The following is an 11,049-nucleotide window of genomic DNA, read 5'->3' on the forward strand; positions in this document are numbered from 1 at the left end:
AGGCCCCCCAACCGATCTGTCGCAGCGGCTGCCCTGACAGCCCTCCTGGGACCGAGATCAGCTTGGATGAGACAGGCAGGACCTGATTGGTGGCATGGGAAGGTCCTGCTGTTCCCCAAACAGCACCAGCAGAAACGCTTCTCGCAGATGTGCTGCTGCTTTGGACCAACCCTGCTCCTCCCGTGTTTGGGCTCTGCCCCGTCAAAGGGAGCCTGCAGCTGCTGGCAGGATCAACCCTCCTCTCCTCTTCTCCTCCTCCTCCCCACCCCCTGCAGTGCAGCAAGTTGCAGAGCAGAGAACTGACAGGGCTCCGCCGCAGCAGAGCTGCCTTTATTAACCAAGCGCTGATGACTCAGGTGCAAAGAGAACCGGGTGCCCTCCAGAAGAAGTCCTTGCTTGAATTTCATTAACGGCACCCTCCACACCCCCCAACTGCCCTCTTGATCTTTTGTTGTCATAACAGTATCAGTTTAGATGGTCTCATACATATTCCAGACCATCGCTACTGGTAGAGTATGCACTGCTTCGCCAGCCCCCCCTGACTTCATTAGAGCCATCTGATCTTCTAACGAGATAAATGAGCAAACCCCTCTCACCAGGAAAACAATTAGTCATTGTCTCCCATGCAGCAAGGGGATTTATCAGTGCAGACAGATAGCTGGCTGGGCAGCGGCTGCAGGGAGCTGCAGATCTGCTGGAACGCAGCAGAGAGAAAGGGCTGAGTGCTGGCTAACAGGAGCGGCTGCCTGGCTCCTCTCTCCGGCCAGGAAGGACAGGAATGGCCGGGAAGGACAGATGCCTTCAGAGCTGAGCAGCACCTGAGCGATTGCACTTGTCCTGCTCAGAGTGTGGGCACATCTGGGACCAAGCAGGGACAGGGCATGCGGTGAATAACAGCCACGTCACTGAATGCGGGGGACTGCCCTCCTGCCCTTCTGCAGAGGTCCAGGCCTCCCATCTCTCGCTCCCGCAGAGCTGCTTGGCTCCAGCCTCAGAACAGGAGCAGAGCAAAGGTCCCCAAAGACTCAGGACAGCCCCAGGCACTTCAGGTGGGCAGGTGCTACCACACACCATGCCACGTCCCACCCAGCCAGGGTCGGGCTGCTTTCCAGTCCTGGAAAAGGTAAGACTGGCTCAGCTCTCCCCCTGCGGGCAGCTGACAGCGATCTCCCAGACAGGCTCTGCTCCAGCCAAAGGAAGCAAAGCAGCACTTAACTGTACTGGCTCATTAGTGGCTGCGTGCAGCAGCAAATTACTGGAGTTCTCAGGCCAAGATGCCTGTAGACTGCATTCCCATTCTCAAGAGAGCCTGGCCACACGGCATAGTAAATGCAGCACTGGAGGCCTGGGATGCTTCTGCCCTGAGCTTTTTGTCCTGCCCATCCTCCTCCCCCTGCTCAGCCACATGGGCCATGCAGACCCCTTGGGCACCCACCTGGTGGACCGGGAAGTGAGAGATGTAGGCTGCCGGATCCGGGGACCGCGAGGCTTTGGCGATTTCCATGCAGCACGCCAGGGCTTGCCAGGGTTCGTCGGTGTTCATCCACCACTTCCTGCCCTGGGAAAACAAAAGCGCACACCAGTAGGAGCAGGCAGTGCTCTTGTGGCACCCCAAAGCAGAGGCAGGAGCCCCTGTGCTCTCGGGAGATACTGGGCAAGGCACCTCTTCCCACCATGCTGCCATCTCCCTAATATTTCATCGTGTTTTCACACAGAAATGGGTTATTTAGGAAACTCTGTAATACTTTATTTCCCTTTTTCCTCTCAAAGCCTTTTCTTTCAAAACATTTGTTTCAAAATTTATTTGATTTCCATTTTACTTTCTAGAAGCTGCGCTAAATAAGAGGAATGGTTAAGTGTCCTCTGAAATTAAAGACAACACTGATCCCCTTTTTGCTCAGCATATTTGGACAAGTCCTGTTTGGACTCCACCACAGATGAACTTCCCTGCTTCTCAGTTCGGTCACTGAAGGGGAACCTCCCGACCTTCCTGGGGCTAGCTGCAGGCTCCTGGAGCCCACCCTATTCCCCCGCAGTTCAGGGTCCCACCACTCTACCCAAAGAGCAGGCAGAGCCCTGCCAGCCATTCCCACCGACCGTCAGCGGGTGGTCAGCCGAGTCCAGGATCTCCTCCATTATTTCATTGGCGTACTCCAGCCGCTCCTGCAAGGCGTTCTTCTTCTTCAGCCCCGTGAGGTTGATGAGGTGGATCTTCAACCAGTCGAGGCCCTTGGGCCCCAGTGGCCTTCCCTCTGCAAAAAGCAGGATGGCCCGGGTGACGTCATTACCGAGGTGGTTGAAATAAGGTGGGCATGGGTAAGTCCTGCCTCGGAAGTCCATGTTGTGAGGAAACCAGAACACCTTGTCCCTGACGTAGTTGGCAATGGAGAGCTTATAGAGAGCATCCATGCGCAAGCTGTGCATTTCAGCCGCCTTCTTCTTGCACAGCAACAGCTCGTGCTTCTGGGACTTGTTCCAGGCAGAGGAATTGCTGGAAGCAGCGGAAGGCCTGGGGGCCTCAGAGATGGGCGGTGGGATGTCCAGCTTCTCATTGCCTTTGTCATTGAAGATGGAAATGATGATATCCAGCACTGGCTGGTTAATCTTCCAGGCACAGTTGCCCAGCTGGTTCAGGGCATCCAGCACGGGGTGGAGGTTCACCGGAGGACACTGCTCCAGGAGCAGCTGGTGCTGGATGACCCCATCCACAAAACGCATCAGCTTGGTGTCATTCAGGATAAAGGCACCGAAGTGGGGGGAGGTCCAGGGTACCGGGGGGCACAGCATAGGTATGGCAGAGGAGTTAAAGGTCAGCAAGGTCTCCGCAGCATCTGACACAATCTGGGAGAAGATGGGATGGGGTTTTATCAGCCCAACCTGGAGAGGAGAATGAGAGATATGAAGGTCAGCAGGAGAGGATTGGGGCTGGAGTGGAAGAGTGTGTGGTCAGGCAGCCATGCTAAGTACTGACACCATCCACAGAGAACCAGAGGCTCCTCTAAGCATCCTTGAGCAGGAAAGGCAGCAGGGAGGGAAACGGACCTTGCAAGGGCCTGGTTCTGATGAAGAGGTGACCTGCACAGTCCCAGAGCTCCCAGGACAAGGCTCACCTGCCAGCTGCTGTGGAAGGAGTAGATGTGGTAGAGGACGGGGATAAGCTTGGGCTCCAGGCGAGGGTTGAGGATGTTCCTGGGCACCTTGACAGCCTTCACCAGGAGCTCCAGCATGTGCATGCCCAGGCGCATGAGGAGCATGTACGGCCAGCTGCAGTCCTTCAAGTTCAGGGAAGGCCCAAAGCCTGCTTCCATCACCAGCTTCTCCCAATATTCCCGTGGCAAGTACTCGTCAGGCTGTGAGGTGGAAGGAGAAAAATCGTGTCAGCTGGAGGGGCCAGCTCCCAGGGGATTTGCTGGATGGGATCTCTGTACCTGGAATGTGGCTCTGAGAAGGACACTCCTGTCTCTGTGTCCCTGTGAGGTCCTCCCTGACGTGGGGGTATTTGGGGAAGGACTGCTGACATGGCTGGGGGAACCCCAACAGTGAGAACCTGCTTCTGCTGCAGGCCAGGCCAGCAGAGCTGCAAAGCCCTTCCTCCTGCCACATCCCTGTGCTGTCACCCTGTATCCACACCATCCTCACCCTCCTTCCCAGGCTGCAGATCCGGCTTCCCCGCCGTGCCATGAGCACACAGCTCTGGGAATGACCTGCTCATCCAGCCCTCGAGCTGCCCAGGTTGCTGGCCTTGGCCCATTTCTCCCCCCTGTCCTGCCCTGCAAAGCACACCCTCCCCAAGCCCCAGAGCTCTCCTCCGCGGGACGCCTGGCTCCAAGGGATCAATTCTGCTGATTTAAAACCTTCAGGCTCAGAAATGCCCACTGCCATGCCAGAATCGACCCGCCTGCTGCCATGTGGCAGGGGGGCTGCCAAGTGCTAGATGGGACCTTACTGGTTCTGGTGGCCTCTGCAGCAGCAGATTCACAGACCCTGGACCTTGTGCTTGTGAGGAGGTGGACAAACTGCCTCGCCCCTCGCTCTGTAACCTGCAGGCCCCAGGACCTCCCCCTCCCAGGTGCTCCTACCTGGCTGTCCTTTGCCAGCAGGTGGATGTAGCCCTCATAGACCTCCTGCACCTTCTCCAGCTGGCGGCTGCGCAGCTTCCTCTGGGTGATGTATCTGTTGTAGACTTTGGAGCCCAGGTCCCTGGCCAAGACAGCCAGGGATTCTCCTTGTGGAGAGAGGGAGTTGAGGATCTGAGAGAGGGGAAGGCAAAAAGGGTCTTAAGGAGGGAGGAACGGAAAGACGGAGCAGAGAGACAAAGCAGGAGTTAAAGCACTGTGTGGCGAGCACAAAAAGATGCTGATTCCCGTGAAGCTGAGCAGATGATGAGGAAGGAAACATGGCTGGGACAGAGCAGGGGCTTCTCTGGCTGCTCAGCACAGGGAGCAGACAGAGCCTGCACTGAATAACCTGGGAAAACTTTGACACTTGTGTTCTGATTCTGCTGGCCTGAGCAGGACATCAGTGCTTTGTGGCAGCCCTATGGCCATCCGGGCAGCCCCATTCCTGTGGCTCTGTGAGGGCAGGGTCCTACCTGCAGCATGATGCCCACATACTCCTCATCCGGCAGCAGGCACAGGTAGGGGTACAGAATGTTGTACCCCGACACCATCTTGAGCTTGGACATGCTGTGCTTTGACTTCTGGAGGGCCTGGAGAATGGAGCCATGCCACTGGGAACGAAGGGTGTCCAGCAGTTTGCGCTACACAGAAATGGAAGCAAGATAATAATGCTGAGGTGAAAGTGTGTCACCAGGGAGCTGCCCCCCTCTTCATGCCACCGATCCCTGCATCCAGGCCCTGAGAGCTGAACTGCCCCCCTTCCCTCCAGACGTGCAGCCCCCAGTCTCCCTGAGCTTTACCGCTTTAATGGCTTGCGGGGTCAGAGGTTTGGCTGACTCTACTGACTCGATGGTTATAGTGTTGTCCACCTCCATCTCCAGCTGCTGCTGAAAGCGCTCCTTCAACTCCTGCACAGAGAAATCCAGCTTGGGGTATGACACCATCTTCTCCTGCAACAAGAGCGAGACATTAAGTGCCAAAAGCCAGAGGAAGAGAAGATGCGTTCCTTCTCCCAGCTTCCCCGCAAGAGGCACGTGGTATGAGTCCCTGCAGAAGGCACCTTTCCGGGACCTCTGCGTCCAGAGGTCTGAGGTCTCTCGTGAGTCTGGAGTAACGTGCCTCTCCAGAGTTTTGTTCCTGTGTCATGGTCAAGCATCCCCCCCAGGCACCCCCTCCAGCGCATGAAGGTCATCTCCAGCTCCCCACCAGCCCTCAGCTGCTCTGTTCCTCTCTAAGGCTGCTGGTAAGGCTACTCACGTCCTCACAACGAGGGCCTGAGGATTGCACGGGCTATTGAGCAGAGATTGGGCTAAAAAGTTCTTCCCATATTACAGTCCTGGGCTGGACCTCAGGGCACCTGTGAACACCATCTGGCCAGCTCCAGCACCTCTCTGAGCTGCAGAGACATCCCTGAGCTCTGTGGCTTACTCTGGAGTAGAAATCCTGGAGCAGAGAGGACTTGCAGGTCTGGGGGGTGGGCGGAGGGGGCAGCTGGTAGTTGGGCTGGACAATCCTGATGGCCCTCAGCACTTTCTCCTTCTCATCTTCCTCAAACAGGCACTTCTGGAAGAGCTCATCCACGTGAAAGCCATCGTTCTTCAGCTTCTGCAAACACCTGAAGAGGGGCAGATAAGATAGGCTTAATCATTCACAGGGACTGTGCGTGTTAGACAGAAAACAGCACATGATGAGGCAGGGAACAAAGTTTTTAAGCAGAAGACTAAGCACAGAGAAGAGGAGACAGATGTGGGTGACCCCTTTCGAGGATCCAAAGCCTTGACCATATCAGGCTTTTCCTGCCTCGCTCATGACCTCAACAGCATTGTCTGGTATGTGAGACGCACCACAGGACAAAGAGCCACCCCTCCCAAATCCCTGGCAGCCACAAGAGCAAAAGAGCCCTCTCCCAAAGCAGTGCTTGGGGGCTGGCACCCACCAAGAATTAGCTCTGAGCGTAAGGCAGGAGACTGAAACGGCTCCACACCATTCCAGGAGGGCTGGTGGGACCTCCCCATGCCAGAAGGTTCCCAGCAGCTTTTCTCTGTGCCACCCTTCATGCCAGGGCTGCTGCAGGAGGCTGTGACCTCTCATACTCATTGGAAAAGCTCTGAGAGCCCTGGGGAGAGAGATGTGCCCCTGGGATGCCTCTTCCCTTCTCCTGCAAGCTCCTCAAAGCAACCGCTGAAAGCCTTGCGGAAACTTGTGCCTGACTGCACTGATGTCTGCCCAGCCCCAGACAGGGGGAGAACAGCACAGAAATGGGCATAACTGGGAAATACACACAAGGCAGATGCCTCAGTCCACCAAGACCATGGCTGTCAGGCAGCCTAGCAGCAGGACACTGTCCTGCAGGGACACGGGAGCTCTCCCTGCCCTCCACACACAGCCAGGAGACAGCTCTCAAGGCTGGAGGAGCTGCTAGGATGGGAGCTGCCTCCAGAGCACAGCCGTCCCAGCAAGGTCACTCGCCTCAGGTTACAGCGATCAATTATCCACCCCTCCAGCCCGCACCTCTGCCGAGCAGGCAGCTTTCACCTTCACACTGGGGCAGGGAGACCGAGCTCCACTGCCGTTGTGAGACCGAGCAAAAAGATGCAGGTTCCTTCCCCCTCAAATAACCCTGCTCTCCCCTCCAGCCCGAGGCAGCAGAAAGGAACCCACGGGGCTGGTTACAGCTCGGGCAAAGGGGCAGGGGACTGTGGTAAACAGCGCCTGCGAGGAAGCTCTCTTCCCTGCAGCCCCCATCGCTGCTGGGGACCAGAATCCCCTGCACACACCAAGACCTCCCACTCCCCAGCCCCACCAAGGATGCTGCGGGTCCGCACCCTCCCAGCTCTGCCAGGCTGGAGCCGGGATCCGGGGCACAGCAGAGCCCAGAGCCCCACCTGCTGACTGGCCTGGCCCATGCCTGGTGACACTGGAGGGAGGACAGGCAGACCCGGGTGACAACGGCACCAGCCAGGCCCCCCACAGCCACAGAAAGCAAAATGGGCAGGAGGGAGCCCCTGGCAGCTCTGGGAAAGCATTAAAAGCCCAAGAGGTGACCAGCAGCGCCCTGAGCCAGAACTGCAGCACGCTGTGAGCCTGCTGCTGCGTGCGCCCTGGCTGCGCTTTGGTATGTTCGGGAGCACACAGGAGCTTTGGTGAGGAGCAGCTCTACATCTCTGCAGACCCACTCTTCCCAAAACTACCCCGCAGCAGCTCAGTTAAAACAAGCAACTCCCACCTCTAACCCTCAAGGGGACCCTGCAGTCTGGGAGCACAGCAAGGAACAGCTCCCATCTTGCCTGCTCCCGGCACCAGCTCAGCGCTCCAGGCCATGTCGCTGCGCATCCAACTGGGAAAGCACATTTAGGAGAGGAAGGGAAATGAGAGTTTGTATCCCCCTGCACAGTGCCAGCAAACAGAAAGAGTTGAGTGGAAACACACACCCGCCCCAATGAGGCTTGGGGTTGACAAATCCATGCAGCTGTGCTGTAAGCATCTGCCTGTGGACAGCCCTGCAGGTACTGATGCAACACCCACGCACCCAGGCAGGGAAGTCAATGCCAGTCACTTCTAAAGCAGCTGACTGGAAGACATTCACTCAGAGGCATCTAGGACTTGTTAGCTAGCCAAGGGACACATGAGGCCAGTGATAAACCCCCAAACCACCCAGGGGGGTTTGTGCAGCATTAGGAGATCACCAAAAAGCTTTCTCCATCCTCCGGCAAGGCAGCTGGCTGTGCTACCAGACCCAAGCACTGCCCCTGGACCCAGCCTGCTGGGATCACACTGGGCTACTTCAGCTCCTCGCTCTGGGTCTCACACTTATTTTGCTCATTACACTCCACAAAGTCCAGCTGAATCTCCTGATCAGACTCCTCCAGAGAGCTGGCACCCTGCAAAACCAGCTGTTGGCTGAGCCCACCAGGAAGGGCAAACGCCATGGAGGTGCCATAAATACGAATGGGGAAGCCATTCCTACTGGGCAGTGACGGAGGGGCCAGCAGGAGAGAGATCCTCAGGATGGGTGCAGAACCAAGGAGTACTTGGCTGGAGAGAGGCTGCTCCCAACCCAGAGAGCTGCTCTGCGAGCAGCAGACGCAGCCCTGGCCAGAAGCAAGGTTATTTTCACCTCCTACATCTCCTTTGTCTGCAAGATCTCAGACAAACTCCCTAGCAGCTGGGGGTGGCAAGGAGTGCCCGCTGCCGGAGCCCTGCCTGCCCCTAAATCTGGCCACAAGAAGCGGGTCAGAGCATCTGGACATGCACCCAGCAGGGGCAAGTCTTTCCGACTCCTGGCCAGTGCATCTCCTCCCCAGAGCGAGCTCCCAGTTCTCCCAGCACAGCGGCAGGCCGTGGAGATGCTGCCCGAGGCTCAATGGCACCCTGCGGCAGGTGAAGTGCATTACCCCTGGATGGCTTTGGCAGATGACTGGTTGCGGCCCATGCACTCCAGTGCTGCCGCGTAGGAGTCCAGGCTGGGCTGCAGGCCGATGGACTCCAGCATGGAAAACAGCCGGTTGATGCGCTGCAAGCAGCCCTGCGGATGAGAAGGGAAGGGGGGCTGTGAACACAGACACCAGCAGCCCAAAGTCACAGTTTCACACCCCTCTGCTCCTGTTCAAACTTAGCCACATCCATCCTGCCCCATCCCCTTCCTCCCCTCAAAGCCACCTCACAGGGATCAGCAGCCTGATTTGGTGGCTTCCTATCAGCTCCGTCCCCTTCAGCAGAAGCCAAGCTCTCCTTGGATGCTTGCTGAAGGCAGATGTGACAAACACAGATAAAACCGTGACCACTGCTTCTACAAGTGTGAGGCTCTTCCTCCTGAGCCAACCCCCCCTCTCCCACCCAGAAAACCTGACAGCCAGACCAGGGCAGCAGCCCCCAGCTCGGTACCTTTCTCGCCCAGCTACGCATCACGATGTTGTATGCATTGACATTCAAAAGCCTTCTCTTCACAGGGGAGCTGTGGTACAAGAGAAGGAACCTCTCAGCCTCCTCTGGCTGCTGCAAGAAGAGGAAGCACTCAAGGTTGGACTGGATGGTCTGCTGCAGGATCTTGTACTGGCTGCTGTCCTTGCCCTCCCGCACCCTCTGAGACCTCTGCACCTTTGCAACCTTCTTCGCTGCTGCCACCCTGGGCTTGCTGTGGGCATAGACACCACGTGGGCCAACATGGCTCTGGCTCCAGGCAGCAGCCACTTTAGCCTTTGGGTTCTTCAGTTGCTTCGTGGCTTTAGCTTTAGCCTTCACCTTGCCCTTTGGTTTGGCCTTGGCCTGGCCCTCCAGAGCCAGCTTGGAGGCAGCAATGGATAACTTCCGCTCCACCTTCAGCTGCCGGATGTACATCTCCTTCTTCAACTTTTCAACCCAGCTCCTGGGCTGGGCCGGGCTCTCATCCCTTCCCCTGGGCGTGAGCTGGTCCTCTGCAGGGCTGGGAGCCACCACTTTCTGCAGCGGGTCCTGGTACTTGTCATTCCCCAGCGGGGCCAGCTCCACTTTGTTGACCATCACCTCCGGGACATTACTGGCTTGGAGCTGCTTCACTCGAGCTTTCAGCACTGCGGGGAAACACACAGCCAGGGAGAGGTGAAGAGACCCAAGGCACGGCAGAAGGTTCTCTCCTACCCTAGGACCTCGCCTCCGGCAGTACCCAGGAACATGCTCAAGAAAGGAGGGTCCACACAAGGACTTCTGTCCTCCCTGGCCAGCTCTACTCCCAACAATCCGCTGTGTTGACCGCTGTCTTTCTGGGATCCACCCATATGCTGTGGCCCACCCCAGCATCCCAGGGAACCTAAAGTCACTGCAAGGGAAAAAGCACCAGCTCACGCTTGTCTAACCTGCTGTCTCGTCACTTCCCTGGGCCTCTCTCTGAGGACCTCATGGCCTCATCTCACCTGGGCAGAGAGCCCAAAGCCAGAGCACATTCCAGGTCAGTCTGCAGGGCCCTCGCACGCCCTGGAGGGACTCTTCTACCATCCCTTAAGACCACCCTGCGTTTTACAGCAACTCAATGCTCCCTGTGGGTAGGGCGGGCCTCCAGGTCCTTGGACCAGGACAGAACTTGCTTAGGGAGGCCATCAAGTCCATAGGAAGCCCCACATCCTTGTCCAGGCTACAAGTATTTCCAGTCCCAAATATCTTCTTTATGGCTGCACAGCATGGGAAGACTCCTAGTAAACCTCCTGGACACTGAACAGGGAAACTGCCACAGCTCTCCCAGACTCACCTTCCAGCAGCTCCGTCCTCTCACAGACGACATTTCTCCTCGCCTTCTCCTTGGCACTGGCAGAGGAGTAGTTCCTGAGGACACTCCATGAGATCCCTGCAGTGGAAAGACCAGGAGTTCAGAGCAGGCTTCACCCCTTACACTGCTCACTGCCCCACGCCCTGGCTGGTGTTTCTCAGCCCAGCTTGCAGGTCCCAGAAACCTCAGCAGCAGTGCCACAGAGGTGGGGGGGACGGCTCTGTGCCAGCAAGTGACAGGGACACCCCCTCACCCCCTGGCTCTAATCTCTTGGAGGGAATGAGACCCCAGGGACACGACAAACCCCAGCTCTGTTGCATGGGGTGACAAGACCTCGACAACCCCCAGAGCAGGCAGACTCGACACCACAGCAGTGACGGGACCCCAGAGACCCCCATTTCTATCCTTAGAGAATGACAAGGCCCCAGGACATGCACAGCCCCCGTCGCTGTCCCTACAGGGGGGTTCAAGGCACAAAACGACCCTCATAGGCCCCAGCTGTCCCAGTCGAGGGTTTAGGACGCCAGGAATCCACACAGCCCCCGACCCTGACCTGGGGGGATTCCCGGGACCACAGGCACCCCACAGCCCCAGCTCCTTCCCCACAGCCGGGGTCAGGCCCCCGGGACCCCACGGCCCCAGCTCCTTCCCCACAGCCGGGGTCAGGCCCCCGGGACCCCACGGCCCCAGCTC

The 11,049-nt window shown here is 57.6% G+C and overlaps 1 protein-coding gene across 1 annotated transcript in view; it reads right to left on the reverse strand.

Annotated features, from left to right (window-relative positions):
* The window catches only part of POLRMT (RNA polymerase mitochondrial), a 21,873-nt gene that overhangs the window by 7,189 nt on the left and 3,635 nt on the right, over positions 1–11,049 (reverse strand). The window contains exons 2-11 of the mRNA XM_009636780.2: positions 10,339–10,434; positions 9,003–9,667; positions 8,513–8,643; positions 5,547–5,733; positions 4,919–5,068; positions 4,592–4,759; positions 4,080–4,250; positions 3,111–3,350; positions 2,098–2,877; positions 1,436–1,558 (exon numbers count right to left, since the gene is read on the reverse strand). Of these exons, the coding sequence (XP_009635075.1) occupies positions 1,436–1,558; positions 2,098–2,877; positions 3,111–3,350; positions 4,080–4,250; positions 4,592–4,759; positions 4,919–5,068; positions 5,547–5,733; positions 8,513–8,643; positions 9,003–9,667; positions 10,339–10,434 (2,711 nt within the window). The remainder of the gene's footprint in view (positions 1–1,435; positions 1,559–2,097; positions 2,878–3,110; positions 3,351–4,079; positions 4,251–4,591; positions 4,760–4,918; positions 5,069–5,546; positions 5,734–8,512; positions 8,644–9,002; positions 9,668–10,338; positions 10,435–11,049) is intronic.

Source organism: Egretta garzetta, unplaced genomic scaffold (genome assembly GCF_000687185.1).
Source record: "Egretta garzetta isolate BGI_Z169 unplaced genomic scaffold, ASM68718v1 scaffold4, whole genome shotgun sequence".
Taxonomy (NCBI): Eukaryota; Metazoa; Chordata; class Aves; order Pelecaniformes; family Ardeidae; genus Egretta; species Egretta garzetta.